General features: G+C 41.1%; 3 protein-coding genes across 4 annotated transcripts; 1 reads left to right on the top strand and 2 right to left on the bottom strand.

Moving 5' to 3' along the window:
- The first annotated feature begins 5,443 nt into the window (after positions 1 to 5,443).
- timm13 (translocase of inner mitochondrial membrane 13 homolog (yeast)) lies at positions 5,444 to 7,342 on the top strand. The gene is made up of 3 exons (XM_047587811.1): positions 5,444 to 5,689; positions 5,997 to 6,065; positions 6,268 to 7,342. The coding sequence occupies exons 1-3, from the start codon at positions 5,570 to 5,572 to the stop codon at positions 6,364 to 6,366; spliced, it is 288 nt and encodes a 95-aa protein (XP_047443767.1). The 5' UTR covers positions 5,444 to 5,569; the 3' UTR covers positions 6,367 to 7,342.
- A 153-nt stretch (positions 7,343 to 7,495) lies between these two features.
- tmprss9 (transmembrane serine protease 9) lies at positions 7,496 to 14,648 on the bottom strand. 2 transcript variants are annotated; one of them, XM_047587809.1, is made up of 16 exons: positions 14,292 to 14,648; positions 13,511 to 13,749; positions 13,263 to 13,390; positions 13,119 to 13,186; positions 12,852 to 13,027; positions 12,686 to 12,730; positions 12,286 to 12,399; positions 12,021 to 12,186; positions 11,465 to 11,739; positions 11,112 to 11,254; positions 10,165 to 10,444; positions 9,960 to 10,073; positions 9,706 to 9,874; positions 9,357 to 9,622; positions 8,646 to 8,782; positions 7,496 to 8,020 (listed from the first exon to the last, which is right to left on the bottom strand). In XM_047587809.1, exons 2-16 carry the CDS (start codon positions 13,662 to 13,664, stop codon positions 7,859 to 7,861), a joined length of 2,397 nt encoding a protein of 798 aa, XP_047443765.1. In that variant the 5' UTR covers positions 13,665 to 13,749; positions 14,292 to 14,648; the 3' UTR covers positions 7,496 to 7,858. The 2 variants fall into 2 exon arrangements, with proteins under 2 accessions (XP_047443765.1, XP_047443766.1); XM_047587810.1 differs by having other exon boundaries at positions 13,511 to 13,746.
- An 804-nt stretch (positions 14,649 to 15,452) lies between these two features.
- On the bottom strand, positions 15,453 to 18,051 carry lsm7 (LSM7 homolog, U6 small nuclear RNA and mRNA degradation associated). Its single transcript, XM_047586166.1, has 4 exons — positions 17,980 to 18,051; positions 17,628 to 17,718; positions 17,413 to 17,484; positions 15,453 to 15,896 (listed from the first exon to the last, which is right to left on the bottom strand). The coding sequence occupies exons 1-4, from the start codon at positions 17,983 to 17,985 to the stop codon at positions 15,754 to 15,756; spliced, it is 312 nt and encodes a 103-aa protein (XP_047442122.1). The 5' UTR covers positions 17,986 to 18,051; the 3' UTR covers positions 15,453 to 15,753.
- Positions 18,052 to 18,115: the final 64 nt, after the last annotated feature.

The raw sequence follows: 18,115 nt of genomic DNA, 5'->3' as shown, positions 1-18,115 counted from the left end.
TGTGTTACAAGCATCTACAAAAACGTGTACGGACTGTGTACCCTACGTATTTAAAGTCCTGCACTTTCTGTAGCTCTGCTCCCTGTAACCTTACCGGTCCATACACATGTATTCAGTTTTGCTTCAGCTAACGTTCTTTCTTCTTTCCAAACCTCCACCTTTCTAGATTTTCCTCCCCCCGCTCCCTACTCCCGCTACACATCACAATGTCGCCCCCAAATATCATAGTACATTATGTTCACCCAGTGATTGTTGGAAATCCACTCCGCTATTCCTTTAAGTTAATAATACATGCCTCCTGTGCATCTTCTATCTGACACAACACATAACAGCAAATGTTGTTAGACTGGGATAATATAAAAAGGACACCAACATTTTGTCAGAATAAATAGATTTTTAGCAATAAAAACAACCCGAACAATTCTAACAGCGATGGTGGTTGAAACAACCCTGTTGTTATTGGGAGAGGTTTAGAAACGAAGCTGGACATGACAAAATGGGAATGAATCAGAGCCCAAAAAAATTATAAAAAAAAATTCAGCAAATAGAGCAAATGGAGCAAATGAACATAACTGAATAAGGAGAAGCTTAAATTGCCACAAATCACTCTCTCTTGTCTGCTACTTGCCTGCACAGGTATACGGTTATGGCTTAGTAAACAACAACACAAAGCAACATAGAAAGTGACACACAATAGAAAAAACGATCTAATATCAAATACTGTGTTAAATATCCCAGGTGAGCAGCTATGAAAAGGGATTGTTTTCACTCAGGGTTGCTGAAAACTGTAGCCTAATCTACTCTGACTACTTTTAACTGTAAATGTCAGATAAGCTTCTTTATTGTCAATGAGGTATATACGACGCAGGTGCGCTTCCAGAAACAACACCAGTAAATTGCAGCCATTAAACATGAAAAATGGAAAAATGACATTTCACATAAAAACACCCTAATCACCCCCACTGCACATGTGCACATGTGTTTAAAACATGTGCACTCAGTGCCAATGTATGCATCAAGGTGAAATGACATCTTATCGCACTCACTCATTTATGTTAATAATACATGAAACCTGTCACATGCATTTCATCTTGCACAGCTAAAAGTACATTTGGGACATTCATGAAGTCAAACTGGAGGTGCTGTGTCAGAAGAACCATAAAAACATATTTCAGCAACAGATGTTAATCTAATGGAAAATGACGCAATTCTGGGCCTAGGTAAGCGTTGTATAGTTAAAATAACATACTGTATAAAAATGGCATAAAAATTAATTTTTTTTTAGTTGTGAATGCTGAGATGTACAATGTCAATAAAGCCTATTCTATTCTATTCTATTCTATTCTATTCTATTCTATTCTATTCTATTCTATTCTATTGATATATGCTATCTTAGTCACTCAGTGAAGAATGTGAATGACAGAAACTTAGACACTTCTTTGTTACCAGAAACTGTGTATGAGTCATACTAGAATATATTTCATCATATTCAGCGCACTGAACTAAAACGTTAAGCATCTTGAGAAGGCACAGACTAAATCCCTGCCCTGTCATCACCAGCCTTAGACACTCCAGTCCAGTAAGCAATGTATCTAAAATATTTAGATATTTCATATTATGTTATTCATTGCGTTACTGAATTATTCTTTCTGTAGTAGTAGAGTAAAAATCTTGGAGGCAAGTGTCAAAACTTTTGTTTTGTTGCTATTTTGCCACAGTAGAAATTGACAAATTCAAATGTGTGGATCAGATTATAAAATGTCCACTATGTCTACATGTTTTATTATAAACTCCCCTTGCTGATTTAAAAACCCCCGAATTCGTGAAAATGGAAAGAAAATTAGAATTTAACTATATGTTCTTGCATGACATCTGTGTCGTCAGTGTTACATGATTTCAAGCAAAACAAAAAAGATAATATTCATCCAGGATTTTCTCATAACTAAGATCAGATATTAATTCTGGTGGGAAGTACTCATCTGAAACTCCACTCTCCATCAACACTGGACATCTCACAGCCAGTTCCACATAACTAAGAGTCTTAATGATCTTATGATTTCAGGTTAAATCCCTCTGAGGACCACGAGATTGTTTCTTCAGCTGAATTCCTGGCATTTTCTGCAGGATTGAAGTACTTGTGAGGTTTACAAGAATTTATCAAGAATGTCTCTTGGTTCCAGTCAGCCTATTGGGAAGCAAATCAGGTCAGCCAAGTCAGCCCGCAAGGGAACTCATGGGTTGCCCCAAACATGACACAACAAATACGACGACTAGCTTTCACAATTTAAAATTTGCATTGCCAGGATTTAACAGCAGATAAAAGAGAGACATATTCATTCATGAAGTTTCTTTTTTTGTGCAGGATTCTTTGCTGGGATATGCCTCAACTTGTCTGCATATATAATTAATGATTAATAATGAGTCTTTTATTTGGGCGTGCCAGTTTCAGGCCTGTGGTATTTCCTTTACTGGGCATTTAAATGTAATGCACGGATTGTTAATGGTTTTTGCTACATCTGTGCTTTTTTTGGGATTCAACAAGAATCCTGAATGAAGCCTGCAAAGAAAAAACAATTGCAAAATTATGCTGATATTCACCATTGAGCGTTGGCAGTTTCAATATTTGAAGCATCGTCTTTATGCAAACAATAGACTGGCTGAGAAGAAGTGACAGACAGAGTGGGAGAGCCTGTCTGTGCACTGAGCTCAAACTCCCGGCTGGATGCCACACGGCTCAGGTTTCCACTGCTTCTCTCCCCATTTTTCACTCCTTCTTACTGTCACTCAGCAGCTGCTTTTGAAGATTAAAAACTGCTCCTGTTTCCCAGCTGTCAGAGAACGGTGTGTGCGCCATGGACTGTGTATGGGTGTATCTTTCCTGTTATCGACCATTTCTTATTATTTCAAGGGATTTACATTTGGGTGCCTCTCATGTCTCAAGTTACCACATACCATTTCTTTTTGATGTAGCAACCACTTACGGTCTCGTGTAACCTCATAGTTTGACATCAGTAAACACACTCGTTATCGCAATTCACATTGTCATTGTAAATTGCTCATTAATTCACCATTGTGCTCGTTGAAGCTGTGTTTGTAGCTGACTGGGCCAAATGCTTTCATACACACAAGTGTGCCTAAAGGAGATTAAGAATTTAAGCAGATTACATTAATGAACTCATGATTGTAATCTAGGGTTAATTCATTTTGGTGCACTTTAACCCAACCCTCCCGTCCCCTCCCCCTTCCAACCCCATGGCCCCACGGCAAACTGGTCTGGGGACTGTGTGTATTATGTGTGTGTTTGCATGTGCATTGGTGCAAGCATTGTGCAACTGGTCATTAATTACTCTAAGGCAGGCACGCCACTAATCAGACCCCCCACAATCATTTCTCAAAGCCCCCAGCATTGCAGTAAACCGCTCAGTGAGTGTCTGTTCAGATGACAGTAACCGTCACCCTATTGTTGCCCGCAGACTCACTGTAACACATATTTTTTCGCTCAAGGCAGGTGGTCTTCTCGGTGAGGTCATTGTGTCTGAAACATAAGACGAGGGGTCCATTCAGGGGGTCATCCTGGAGCCTGGGCCTCAGCAGCAAACACTGCAGAGGTTCTTATGACTTTCTATTTCTGTGGCCAACACTTGCTCTTCACTGGAGCAAATTAAGGTTTATTTATCTCCACTGTGGGTACAAAGCAAGCTGGCAGAGCATTATTTGTTGCTTACAGTAAAAGGCTGAACATGTGCCGAATATAAATGTATAAAGTGGGAGGGACTGTCCAGGGAGTGGATGATTATTATTACATTTTAAAAACTGTATTATTTTTCAAATAGCCTGCTGCTGAGGATGAAACGCATGTTCATGCTCCAGTTAATGGACTGTAGTTAGCAGGTGAATGATATAAAACATAAAACAACTTTAAATATATTAACTTAAACTCTGTTGTAAAAGGAATACATATGTCATAAATAGGTATCTCTTTGTATCTCATTTGAAAAAAGCTGAAATTAGAGTTTCTTTTGTTTGATGTAGACTGAGGGGAGATTCATTGCCATACATCGCCACCATGTGGCAAATATGTGATGTGCAGTTTCGATGAGTTGGGTTGGGACAGGCGAGTCCTGAGAAACACCTCTGTCTGTTAAATATACCATTTAAAGAAACACAAGAAATACAAAGCTGTTCTTTTTATTTTATTGATGTGTTGTTTTATTTTATAACAACACTGATAACATAGTCTACATGTATCTGGTCATTTGTTTCAACATTGCTTTGGTTGGTCTGCACAGTGATTCAATTATTATGTGGACTCCAAAAATATTAACCACATAAAATATCCTCCTGTATTTCTGGAACCTCTGCCCCTCTTCCACCACCATCAGGGGAACTTTTTGCCATTTGTTGAAATATGTCAGATAACTCAGTACCAGGTCAAAATGTCACGTCATCTAATCATTTAATATCTGTCTGAATACCTGCAAGATGTGATGTTTTCATCAACCACAGCTTGACTTTATGTATATCCAGCATTTTTGAATACTATATTTAGTCTCTCTCTCTCTCTCTCTCTCTCTCTCTCTCTCTCTCTCTCTCTCTCTCTCTCGTGTGTGTTACATAACTTAAAACGGTTTGTAATACGGCTTATTACGTTACGTATTTGACTGGTGTAATATTCAGTTTCACGCCTTTCTCTTTGCACCCTTTTCATTACATACAAACGACGTCCAGTTACACGTTTTTTTTTTTTTTGCAGGTATTCAGACAGAACCAACAAGGTATCCATTCATGTATAACAGCACGTCAAAAAGTACAAAGGGACAGTACAGTGATAAATTATAGAATACAGCTTGAAAATACAATAATAATAAAACTAGTAGTAAGATGAATAAATAAATGAAAATAAGTCAGAAATTGGTACAACAAGGATGAAAAATGATACATAAAATAATAATAATATTTTTTTGGAAAAAGAGAACAAAATAGTCATTAATAAAGGGTTAGTCAGAGGTTTCTGGGGAAAAAAAACTTTCATCATTATCCAGTAATGTATTGCTTTTTTTTTGTTATTGGTCAAATAAAGAGTTTTAAACAGAGAATTTAGTTCAAGTAAAAAAGGAGCGAATTTAGTTACTGAATTAGCAAATTTTTGTTTGTGAATAAAGAATTTTGCGAAAATGATGATAAAGTTCATCAGGTGTTCAATAGCGCGATCTTCTGGATTAACGTAGTAGCAAATTATATCGTTAAAAGTAAGGGAGTAGACGGAGTTAGCAGCGCCAGAAAAGTGAGATCCAAGATCCCACCAAAACTTCCTCGACTCATCACAAAAAAAAAAAAAAAAAAAAAAAACACAAATGTGAAGAACTTTCTACGTTGCTATTACAAAAGGTGCAGGAGTCATTCAAAAATAATAATAATAAAAATCTCCGAAGCGGAAATGACGTGAACGGACGTCCGCCTCTGTCAAGGGCATTGGATAATAGCGTTAGCCGGTACTAGCAGTGGCTGTTCGCACGTGTATTGAAAGAAACTCCACAAAGTCGCACTTTCGATAACGACTCCTGTGGAAATGGACGGCTTCAGTTCAGACTTCTCAGCCGGAGGATCGGGGGGCAAAATGGACACCGGCACCATCATGGAGCAAGTCAAGGTCCAGATCGCAGTGGCTAACGCTCAGGAGCTGCTGCAGGTAAATCAGTGAGACAGCTGCTAAGCTAGCAGAACTAACCTGCTTACATGAGAGAGCTTTAACTGCACTAAAGTTTATTGTATTTATTGATCTTGTCAGAATGTTACAAGGCCAATGTTATGTTAGAGAACCTCTTCAGAAGAAGGTGAAACGCTGCTGATACACTGTAACCCCTAAAACCAGCTGTCCTTTGACCCAGTTAGAGTCGTTAAAGATTTTTTTTTTTTAAAACCTGCAGATCGTCATATAAGTGCTTTTAAATTGAATCGACTGATGTTATAAAATAGTCAATGCTTTTGTGTTTCAGAGAATGACGGACAAATGCTTCAAGAAGTGCATAGGTAAACCTGGAAGCTCATTGGACAACTCTGAGCAGGTAAGCGTTGGTACAAGATGAGCAGATTTCAGATCCATACAGACACCAGTTGGAACTACTAGTTGATAGTTTGATCATTTTTTTTTTATTGTTTTAAGTTAAAATCACCTGCTACTGAAAATGTAGACAAAATAAATACAGAAAATAATTGAACAAGCTTTATGTTTTATGACTGTTAATCGCATTGTTATCTTCCTCACAGAAATGTATTGCCATGTGTATGGATCGGTACATGGATGCCTGGAACACCGTGTCCCGAACGTACAACTCCAGGCTGCAGAGGGAAAGAGCTCGCATGTGAACGTCCCTCTCTCACGTTCCTCCCTTCCTCTGGCTGCTGCCCACAGTTAGGACCAGCTCAGTGCACCGCTGGAAGTCTCAAGCTGTGCACAGGTGTGGCAGTGGCACACTATCGACTTCTGCTATAATACCTCACAGACAGGCGAGCAGAGCTTGTGGACTTTTGCCATAATGTGGACATTTTTATTTTGTTCTGAGTTAGTTAATTATTTGTATGTTGTATGTTAGACATAATTAAGCTTGTCCTTTGCAGTTTGATTGGAAACTCTAAATTGTGTGTTGGAGTGAACTTGAGTGTGAATGGGTGCTCGTACGCAAGCATCCGTGCTGCCTCTTAAACACCGTGTCTTGTGTAGGCATGGTGTTCAGCCTCCTCCTGAACAGGAAAGCAGTGCTGACACATGTGGCTGAATGGAGACACTTACTCTGATATCTTCCTTTTGTCACTTTGAAGTGAAATCCAGATTTTGACTGAATTATCATGTACACACAGTGCAGTAAATGGAACTCCTTCTAAAGTGTGCAAATTGTTTGCACCTGCAAAGTATGCAGCACACCTGGAGCCAGTAAGGGGCTAGACTTAAAAGATCTACTTAACAACTATCAAGAAGAATTGAGGAGCAATTTGGTGTTTTCACAGCCGCAATTCTGACATTCACCAGCCTCCAAACAGACCTGTATCAAAGTACACCCTGAGAACAAAACAGTTTTGTCTGAGCATGTGTTTTACTTGTCACTCTATCTGTTGCCCTCTACAGTAGTGGGCTTGTTTCAGCGGGGTCTGCCTCGCTCTAGACTGTGGCTTTCTCGGCTTCGTGTGTGCGGGTTGTCAGATGTCTGGGAACCTCAGCCCACCTTTTTTCCCAACTGAGTTTGTGTCACAATTAAGAGCCAGACAAGCCTGTGAGCACCATTTGCAGAGTGATTGTGAGCAAAAGGAATATTTTCCGTGAAAAATAAATCTTGTCAACTGGTTATTTTCTGTTTTGTTTTTGTTTTTCTCCCCCATTAAGAATAGTGAATCACACAGCACACCAGTTTCCATAATGAACTACCCCCAAAATACACCTTTCATTAATAATCATTACATTCCATCTTTGTCTTATTTTTTTAGATACAAAAAGACAAGAAAGATTAAAACACATATATTCTGAACCCCATAAAACACCGTGTAAATTATGTTTACCTGTCAGGAAAATAAATAACTGTAATAAATACTTCAAATCACACATGTTGAAATGTCCATAAGCCAGTTCAGGATTATTTCTTGAGTTGATGAGGGAAGGTTACACGATTGCACAGTATAACAAACAGCACCCATGAGCAGTAGATCACACCGGTCAATACTGTGTCAGCTGAGTTTGTGAGGCTTTTTAGCATGACTTAAGTCCTTGTACAGTACAGTTCTGTGGAGAAGATGCATCATGGAAATCCACTGCATCCATATGATTTGTCATTCTTCTGCAGGCACAGCTCCGTTTTTCACGGTCACTTCAGAATGGTAGGTATGTGGATATCCATTTCCTGACAGATGTCACACGAGTGTAGACCCCCGGAAAACCAATTCGCCCACATCCGTGTCCCCAGCTGGTAACACCGACAATAAACCACGGGCTGGAGTGCTGACGACAAGCCAGTGGTCCTCCAGAGTCCCCCTGGATGATTGAAAAGAAAGGAAAATAAGCTCAATAGCACACTTATTTTAATAGAAATTAAAATGACTTGATTTTTAGTCTCCACTAAATAAAAGTGACTAAAACAATTGATTAAGGAGGAGAGAGGAAGCAGGAGAAAGACAGAGCAGTACAGTACAAAGAGAAAGTCACTTGGATTGCTGCTGAGGTGCCAGGTGCTCTGACCGAGACAGGAATGCATGTGGGTTTCCTTACATAAGAAGATTACAAAGAAGGTGAGGGTGAGAAGGGGGTCTGTATTTCTAGGAAAGGAGGCATGTTTCTCTATTAGATAAGCATCTCTCACAGAAGTGTAATACGTGTTTTTGTGTTTGTGTTTTTGTACTTTTATCCCAAGCCTTTACTTTTTCTTGAAAAATCTTTTGGAAACCTTTTAAAGGGCAAGATTTACTTCACACTGACCTGGTTAACCATCAACTGTGAAAACATTCATTAGAGCCATGGCCCTGTTTCCCTGAGCCTAGTGTAATCTTGGTCCACAATCTTCCAGCTCAGAAGCTGTCAACACTGTTTTAGCCAGATGTCTGGCTCGTTTCCAGGCAGGGAAGGAGACATGTTTAACACAGTTTATTGTACAGCATCTTACCAAACAGGTGTCCCTGCCTCCCTCCATCAGTCCTGCACACATCATGTTAGGAGTCAGCACGTTTCCATACGACTGCTGGCAGTCTGCCTGGTCAATGATGTTCACTGCAGCTTTCTGCAGCAGGTTCGTCAGTGAACCTATGGGAATCAACTGGTATATTAGCTTGATATGCACTTAGTCAAAACTGTAAACATTATTTTCAACTGTTTCAAGGACCATCAAACTGAATTCCATTGTTAGCAGTGGGAGTTTCAGTGGTAGATAAATCAAAACCTCAACAAATCAAAGCAAAGGTATCTGACAGACTGTATTTCAATAGATTCAGTTAAGAAATACTGGGATTTTAGAATCTGCATAATGGGGCAAATTTAGCTGTATGTAGTATTAGTTTGGTTTGGTTTGGTTTAGTTTAGTTTAGTTTACTGGTTTAGCACAAATTATGTTACAAATATGTGGAAGGTGGGAACAAAGCTTTTATAAACTTGTACAGAGTTCCACACCTTAAGTATTCATTATTACATTGCACACAGTTTCATTAAGCTTTAAAGACCTTAATATTTTTTGGAATGTTTTCTGCCTTGTATCTCAGCTGAGGGACGTGATTTCTTTTTGTGTGCCCTACAACTTGTTAACAATTATCCAGACTGCTCATTTTATTCATATCTTCTGAAAAACTGGAGCGTCGGTGTGAAACTACAGTTCCTGTATCACCTCCTTCCCTCATGGATCCCCAGCCTGCAATGTAGCACTCCGCATTCTTCAGGAAGCGGTGCACCGGTGAGGGAAGACAGACGGACTGGATGGTGTAAGACATGGGTGCTGGGACTGCCAGCTCCAGCAGAGCCACATCATGGTCCATGTTGGTGCCATTGAAAGCCGGGTGGATGATTACCCTCTGGATGGGAATGACCAGTGCTCCTACCCCAGATCGCAGCACAGATCCCAAACTTACAGCCCAGTTAGTAGGACCAGAGTCACTGTGGGTGTGAGTTATGAACGAGGACAGTTATAACAGTGTCATACACCTGAAGAGCAATGATTGTTGAGTAAATGTTAGTACCTTTTGAAGCAGTGCGCTGCAGTCAGTAACCATTTGTTGTGAATGAGTGTGGCGCCACAGCGGTGAAGTCTCTGGTACTGGAGGCTGCCAATCCAAGGCCACTCCCCCCGCCGAGCTGTTACTCCACCCACAATCCTTTGGGAGCCCAGTGCAGGACGCAAACCACAGTCTCAAAAAATAAAACAAATAAATAAATAAAAGAACACCACTCAGAAATCTTTAGCATGTACTTCCTTTCATCCATATTAACGTACCACAGTTTCTTTCGTCTGCCCCATTGGGGCAGTCGGAGACTCCGTCACACTCTGGATTGACCTTACTGATGCAGGAAGTGGAACTGCACTGGAAGTTTCCACTGCAGTTCAAAACTGAAAGACACAGGAGACAGATCAACACACCATTAGTGATATAACTAATGACAGAGCTCTCAACATTAATTTGGTTTTAGGATGATATTACCAGGGGATGCTTGTGCAGAGTCCATGGCTTCAGTTCCAGATACTGAACCTTCACTAAGGGTCTCTCCTGTCACAGGGACTGGCACAGTGGGAACAGACTGGGTGTAACCATGGACCAAGCTGGGATCTGCGTGGCTTAGAATCCAGTTGCGGAGCCTGGTAACACGGGAATAAACCCCAGGCCTGTTGATCTGGGCACAGCCCACTCCCCAGCTCACCACGCCGGCCAGGAAGAACCTCCCCGGGGCACCCTCACACACCAAAGGCCCTCCAGAGTCGCCCTGCGCATGACACAAATGACCCCAGATTTGTTTTAATGCAACTGATAGAGTCTGTAAAAGTGTTTTATGATTTTCAGTCTAATCAGTGTTGGATACAAATGGGAGGTTCATGTCTATAAACTTGCAAGGGTATATTGTTTTAATAAGACAGCCTAAACAACTAAATCAGGAGAATGTCTTAGGGTTATCAGGGTGAGGGTTTAGTAGTTATGTAATTTTCCCACTTGCCTCTTTCGGCCTACGGGCCGCATGTTTGACACCTGTGCTCTGAGAAAACAAGCTGTTCTTCTGCATATATTTTTAGAAGCAGCAACCAAATACTACCAGAAGGTTAAATGTTCCGAACATAATATATCAGTTATGCAATTTGGTCCATCTTTGTCACATAAAGGGTATCAAAGTGACTTCATTTCAGAGTAGTTACATGTTAAGCGGAGATCAAAATAAGAGACGCAACTTCCAGGCATCCCCTTTTCTAGGGTGGGAACGGTGTTGATATACAGCTTTGGCCTTATTTATCAAGGTAGAAAGGAAGATCAAGAGCACCAGTGTATGAGTACACACTCTGCCCCAAGACAAGACAGTATTGTAGGAGAATGTAAGATGATAGCACATGCTACTGAACCCACCTAGTGTGAGCTGTTGTCACAGAGCTGCAGATACTAACCTGACACGAGTCCACCTTGCCCTGCAGGAATCCAGCACACATCATGTTGTGACTAACAGCTCCCCTGTACACAGATGATTTATTGCACACCTTGGAGTCGATGATTTTCACCACCGCTTTCTGCAGTGTGGAAGGCACCGCCGCTGAATGACAGAGGATTACAGACATCATACTATGATATGAAACTGGATGTCCTGTGGGACTAGTTTTGTTACTATATGACTATATGAGTTATGTTTGCTGTTACTGCCCTGTGTTTGTCACTGCCCTTTTTGAGTGACTAAAGTATGTCTCCTTTTTACTCTAAATTACTCATCTGTTGAGTTGTGGTGTACACATGCGCGCAGACTCACAACTAAAATGGTTTAGTGCGCCCCATCCTGACACCACACAGCTCTGCCCCGGTGCAAAAACATGAGACGGGGAAGGCAAGCAGATAGGCTGGATGTAAGCGCTGAAAGTGAGAGGGGTCTCCAGCTCCAGCACAGTCACGTCGTTATCTGTGGTCATGGGGTTGTAGTCTGGAGACACAACTAAAGACTTGATGTTAATCGTTTTGGACTCTGACTCTTCCCCGCTCACCAATCTGGCTCCAACCATGGCGGTCCAATCCCGGGGATCGGTGTCCCTAAAACCAAAAAAGGTAGATCTCAGCGTTATCCCCTGTACCCAGTTTCACTGAGAAAATGATTTGAAGACTACAACAAATACAGATATGTCACTTAATTATTGACTTCCAAAATGAGTATAGTAAATAACAAACAAAACAAAACAATAAAACTGATAATACACTTCTTTATATTCCTTGTATATTTAGATTAGTTGCCATCAAGCAAAAATACAGTTTCATACTATTTCATTCAAATGCAATGGCGGGTAAATAAAAAAGAAATCCTAACAGCTGTCTACCTCTCAAAGCAGTGTGCTGCGCTGACCAACCAGCGTTCGCTGATGATGGAGGCCCCACAGGTGTGCCGTCCATGGAACCTCAGACTGACCTGCCACGGCAGCTCCCCTTGCCGAGCATCCTCCCCGCCCACCACCCGACTTCCCATGGCAGGACGTGTACCGCAGGCTGAGTGGGAGGATGGAGAGTAAAAGTGTATCAAAGGTGAGCAATCACATTATATCTTGTGGACAACGAATGTCTTTTATAGTTTAAGAATTCATTCACCACAACGAGTTTCATCAGATCCATCTGCACAGTCCGGGGTGAAGTCACACTCCGGATTTAGTTTGGTGACACACTCGCCATTGTCACAGGTGAATGTATTGTCAGGACACCTGGCTGGAAAACACAGATGGTGGACAATGGTAAGATGAAATTTAAACAAAAAAAACGCAGAAGAATGGAAATCATGGAAATGTACTTCTTTGGAAATAGTTGATGGGTGTTAGGGGCTAGGTGTTAGGAGGGAGATGAATGGCTGTGGTTGAGTCTTTGTGGGCATACATCAGCGGTAATTAGGCATCTCTACTTCTCTACTCTAAATGTAACTTAATTATATAAGCAACTGTATAACTGTATCTATATAAGCAAGAATAACTCTTTTTATGGATGTGTGTTAACTCACTCGTCATGTCATCACCGATAGCATAAAACGACTTCCCACTGGCTCCTAGAAAGAAAAACATTAGACCCTGTGAGACAACACATTGCTCAGCTCAGGAGCTGTGTTACTGCACACATCCACTTGTGGGACCACAGACACTCAGCTGATGACAGCATAGCTCTACTACCCAGTAAGATGATAGCACTGATCTGTCCAAACTCTGGCACCTCCAGTGGTTTCCCATGCATCACTGAGCTGAGGCCTGCTCTCAACAAGTCCTGGATGAAGTTGTCTGAATACTGTTGGATCTTGGACACCTGGAAGACCAGTCTGAACGTTGCCATCACGTCACCATTGATGTTACTGAGAAGACAGAGAATACACACAGTGTTGCTTGCTTCATTGTTAAGATACTGTTAATTGTTTTGAGCGAATTACTTCAGCTTTCACTTACCCATAGGCAACGAGACTGCAGTCGATGTAGTGGTGTGATATAGATGAGGCAATGAAGACATTTTTAATCTGAAAGGTAAGGGTAATTATGAGCTTATCCCTTTTTAAAGGACATATTATGTGAAAGCGGGAGATCAGCACTAACCTTGGACTTTAAAACTGCAGACAGTACTATGGAGAAACCAGAGTTCTCGTCCTGCAGAGCTGCGTCATACTTCAGACCTTTCAGCTCCACTGTTTCCATGAAATAATGCTGCTCCTGCACCAGGTACGCTGGCAGGGAAGGAGGACAAATGGTTAGGACATAAAAGGGATCCAGAAAAAAATGCTCCACATACTCAGTTTCAAAACATCACTTTACAAAAGCGTGTTTTTTGGTGAATGCTGACTTACCTATAACCAGGCCTACAAAGACGCCGATGATAAGGAAGATGAGGAGGAAGGCTATGAGGGTACTCTTGTAGCAAGCAGAGTTAGAGGGTTCAGAAGATGCTCCCGAAGACGACCACGTTCCTCCTCCTCCACCTCCATCTTTCTTCAGTTCCATGTTGGATTCACAGCACCAACCTCACAGCTCACATTCAACTGTCTCCAGTATCATAATACCTGACAGACACAATCATCCAGGCCTGCTGGAAATAAAACAATAGCTCTGTAAATCACTGGAGTATTGCTGGACATCACGATCAAACTTTGTACACGATAATTCATGTGTTCATAACAATTTCATACAGAAAAAAATTTCATTATTCTTATTGAACAGAGCAGTATGAACCATATACAGAACAGTATACTCACCATAATATAAGATAGTAACGTTAGTTCTCAAGGGTAGTTACACATATAATAGTACTATTGTAAAGTTCACCATGGTGTAGGTAATTGAGGAATCCATTCTGAATGAGCGCACAGTTGCGTGTGAACAGAAGCACTGGCTGAGATTGTGGATTGAGAAGTGTGCACGAAAGAGACTAAGGAGGCCATGTTGCTTGGAAATCACAAATCAGATGCGGAGAAAGATGGACAAAAACAGCGAAACTTTTTACAGTTATACCGAAAACTGGACGCCGAAGACATTTTCCGAAACTCTAATTTACGCACGTTGACCGCAGGTGCATCCCACTGCGGCGCGTAGAACAATGCAGGCTTTATGTCCTCAGATAGACTCACTCACCTCTTTTTTCTCTCATTGCTTTCAACGCCGATTTCCAGAGGTTCTCCGTGCACACACGAGCAGAAACGGGGATGGAAGACGATACGATAGCACCGACGGTTCTTGCTATTTGTTCCAACCTGCCAAGGGGCGTGACGCCTCCGTCCCGCAGGTGGCTCACCTTTACGACTCAGCTTCAGAAATCCCCAGCCGACCCACCTTCCATCCGCTTTGATCCTTTTGGTTACACCCCGGTGTGCATAGGCATTTCTATTGTCACTTCAGAGCTCCCGTAGTCTCCAGGTAAATAATAAACACCTCATAGTCCTTCACTACTGAAATCCGGAGTTTGTATTAACAATGAAAAGGACATGAAGGTGCATATGTTCTTCAGTGGAGCTCAGTGCGCCCTCTGCAGCTGTTGTTCCAGTGTCTGTGCTCCATTGACACAGTGACTGAGCAGCAGAGGAGGAGCAAAGCCAGATGGAATTCTGCCTTTTTCTTCTTGGCTGAAAGTCCCAGCCTTCCAGCACTTAAAAAACTCTTATCTGGACATCAGAAAGTTTAAAAGTTTTATTCACAGTCCAGTAATACATTTCAGACTTTTAAATCACCTAAGTGAAACGTGGAGGCCCTTTCTGAATGTATTCCACAAGAGAGACATTCCAGTTAACCTGCATTTATTGTTTTAACCACAGCCTCTCATTTCAAAGCCCCTGGATCCATTTTCAACTAAAAGAAATTTACATAGTGTTAGTCTTACTTGCACAAAGTCTCTTCTGGCATCTGTAAAGGAACCAAATGCTAACAAAAGTAAATAAGTTTAAGACATTTTCCCCACCCTGCTTAAAGCAGTTAAAACAACAAATGGTCCTTTGTCAGCACAGACTTCACATAATCAACAAACACTCCCTTTATTCCTTTTAACACTCAAAGATCACAATTACATGTCATTTATGCCACTCACTGCTCATATTGACCACTAGATACAACAGTGGGTGGATGCTCTTACATGACAATAATATGACCCCCTTTCTGGATGTGTTATTAACCAGAACTAGTTGAAGCTCAACAAGGGGACGCTGATATTTTGCAATCTCCAGGGTTCTTTGAACCACATTTCAGTCACTGAATCTATCTATTCACTCTAAATAAGAACTAAACAAAAACAAAGACCCAGAGTATACTAGATTTTCACTTTATTTTCTTATCAAAACAACAAAGAATAGTAAAAAGTTTACTTCTTCTACATAAAAAGAAAATTGTCCTGTTAACATTTTCCAAACATATGGACTCTTTACAACACAAATCTTTGCACACAAGAGACAGAAATAAAAGTGAAGTGCATACAAATGTTTTTTGTTGCTGATTAACACAACTGATTTGTTGTATTAACTATTAATGTCATGGTTAAAAGAAAATAAAATGGCAAAAAAATTCAAGTGTGTATGTGTGCATCTTTCATCAGGCTGCAGCCTGTGTCTTAGCCATCCTGCTGCTGTATGAACGGGTTGGGTATGGCTTCCATGCCATCCTGAGGACAGATTAGAACTACAGAGGTTCCTCTACAGACCACCAGCCCCAGCTGCCTGGTGTCTTCTGTCAGTTTCAGCTGGTCATCTGGATCTGGGAGCACAAGGGGTACAGGTACTTAGGAGTTTAGGATAAAACATTATTTAAACCACTAGGCTATTACTACATTTCAAAATACCAACACATTTCCTGGCATAAGATGGGTGCAATCTCACTCAAAATTAAACTAAAGAGACCTGATATTCAACTTATACAACCTTTCTTTGTGGCCATTTGTATTTACTGCTGTACACTACGGTGAGAAATGTCAGGATAGGGGACATTTTTAACAGCTGCATAAAAAACACAAGCATACTTCATAGCTAAATCTGGTAGAAAGGATTTGCCTCATTAAATGTACAGTGCATAACTTAGGATACAAGTAAGGATGATGTGTAATGTACACATCTGCAAGTGTATATTATCTGTGGTTAAGTTAGTTGCATTTGACATATATTAGGCTTATTTGCCTGGGAAAATCACCATTTAAAAGTGATTAAAAAACACTTCTACTTCTGACAATAAGATTCACATTCAGGAATATAATCAGAAGAAATCGAGCCATTGTCGATTATCTAAAGTAAATGCAAAGTGTAGATGTATAGATAGATAGACAGACAGACAGACAGACCGACCCTTTGGCCCGCAGGATGACAGTAGTTTAAGTCTCAAGTTCAATTCTCCGACCTGTCTATGATTCCCCTTACACTCTCAAACTCACGTAAGATCATCAGCTACATCTGGCATTATTAGATTCTATGCGTTTCCTTCAGTACGATGCATGTATTTATGACAGAAGTGTCTCCGGCTCTTCTTTTGTCTCTATCGTCTCTGTTTCTACCCGGCTGGCCTTCGGCAGACAGGTCCCTCTATATGAGCTGGGTTCTGCTCAAGGTTTCTTCCTGTTAAGCGGGAGTTGTTCCTTGCCACCGTCACCTTCAGGCTGCTCTGGAGGTTTCAGGCCGTTTTTTGTAAAAGCGTCTTGAGACGATTTGTGTTGTTATTGACGCTACATAAATAAAATTTAATTGAATTCATGTCATCACTTCCGCTTCTCCACATTGGCAAAATCACTTCACAGGCAATTTCGACGTCACTACTCTTGCCTAGTTACAGCCATTCGTTTTCATTCTGTCACTCTGCCGTCCAGACCGTCTGTCCTGCAGACATCCTCCTCTCCATATCATGCTTAGAATGACGTCATCAGCTGATGTCCCCAGCACCACCAGTGCCTAGACTCCAGAGGATCCCTATTTCCTTTTGTAGATGGGACTGGGGACTATGCTATACTTGTACTGGGGCAAGTGCTGCATGGATGATATTAAGCTAAAAGCAGGTGCAAACACCATCCCTACCTACCAGTGAACATGTGCGGAATGGAGATTGTGATTGTGAAGTCATACAGGTGCTTGGGTGTTCAGGTCAGCAACAGACTGGACTGACAACACTAATGCATCCTACAGATTTCTGCTGAAATCATTTGGCCCATCAATGGTGGATGATGGCTATTGTTCTTGATTAACTTTTCATGCATTTAATGCCGACCGTGTGTGAGTGTGTGTTCACTTACCACGCATGTACTCGATTGTGCCGTCAAGCACCAGGTTCAGCAGAGGATCAAACCCTTTCAGGACGCCGCTAGCTGAGAGAAAAACACACATTGCAACGTTTGCAAATCTAGATCAGATTTAAACGCAACCAACAAACGTAGCAAAGCCAAAACAAATACCCCTTTCGCGAAAGCATCTGGTTAGCGTTAGCATATTACTACATTAATCCGCATACCTTCCCGTCCTCCTTGAAACTTCACACGAATCGGCTTGTCGATGTATTTTGACAGGTCGAAGATGCTCTCCTTTTTCTTCTTCTCTTTATCCTGCACGGGGACAATCCATGTTGTTTTTAAGTCACATGCATACAAACCCAAACTAACGATAACCTAGCCGGCTATTAGCTCAACTCGGCTAGCTAAATTAGCAAATGTAAGAAAAACGCCATATACTATTTTTGAAAAGTTGCTATAGAGCACACGTGGAGTTCGGAATAATCCGACGATGGCTAACAATATATTTGCTCATGTTAACGTGTACAAAGGTAGAAATATGTTTGAATGGAAGCGAAAACCATACGAACTCACCGCCATGTTCCCTGCGTGACACGGAAGTTAAACTTTGACCGGAGAGTGTTCAACCAATCAAATGATCGAGCGCCTTTAGCTGACGTAAATCGTTTTTTTTAACACTACTTTATTCACTCTGTTGATAAATGATTTC

The sequence above is a fragment of the Mugil cephalus genome, chromosome 6 (assembly GCF_022458985.1).
Source record: "Mugil cephalus isolate CIBA_MC_2020 chromosome 6, CIBA_Mcephalus_1.1, whole genome shotgun sequence".
NCBI classification, from domain to species: Eukaryota; Metazoa; Chordata; class Actinopteri; order Mugiliformes; family Mugilidae; genus Mugil; species Mugil cephalus.
Note: the sequence above shows the minus strand (reverse complement) of the source record. Positions and strands in the feature narration are given on the sequence as shown.

Excerpts from the sequence above, each read along its gene's own strand:
- tmprss9 (XM_047587809.1), bottom strand. The coding sequence starts at position 13,664 with ATGGAACTGAAGAAAGATGGAGGTGGAGGAGGAGGAACGTGGTCGTCT. Across the intron at positions 12,187-12,285 it reads ATCTGATGAAACTCGTTGTG|CCTGCGGTACACGTCCTGCC; the intron begins GTGAATGAATTC and ends CCTCCCACTCAG. Across the intron at positions 10,074-10,164 it reads CTCTGCACAAGCATCCCCTG|TTTTGAACTGCAGTGGAAAC; the intron begins GTAATATCATCC and ends TGTGTCTTTCAG.
- timm13 (XM_047587811.1), top strand. The coding sequence starts at position 5,570 with ATGGACGGCTTCAGTTCAGACTTCTCAGCCGGAGGATCGGGGGGCAAA. Across the intron at positions 5,690-5,996 it reads ACGCTCAGGAGCTGCTGCAG|AGAATGACGGACAAATGCTT; the intron begins GTAAATCAGTGA and ends TTTGTGTTTCAG. Across the intron at positions 6,066-6,267 it reads CATTGGACAACTCTGAGCAG|AAATGTATTGCCATGTGTAT; the intron begins GTAAGCGTTGGT and ends TCTTCCTCACAG.
- lsm7 (XM_047586166.1), bottom strand. Across the intron at positions 17,485-17,627 it reads GTTTCAAGGAGGACGGGAAG|CTAGCGGCGTCCTGAAAGGG; the intron begins GTATGCGGATTA and ends TTTTTCTCTCAG. Across the intron at positions 15,897-17,412 it reads CACAATCGAGTACATGCGTG|ATCCAGATGACCAGCTGAAA; the intron begins GTAAGTGAACAC and ends TTGTGCTCCCAG.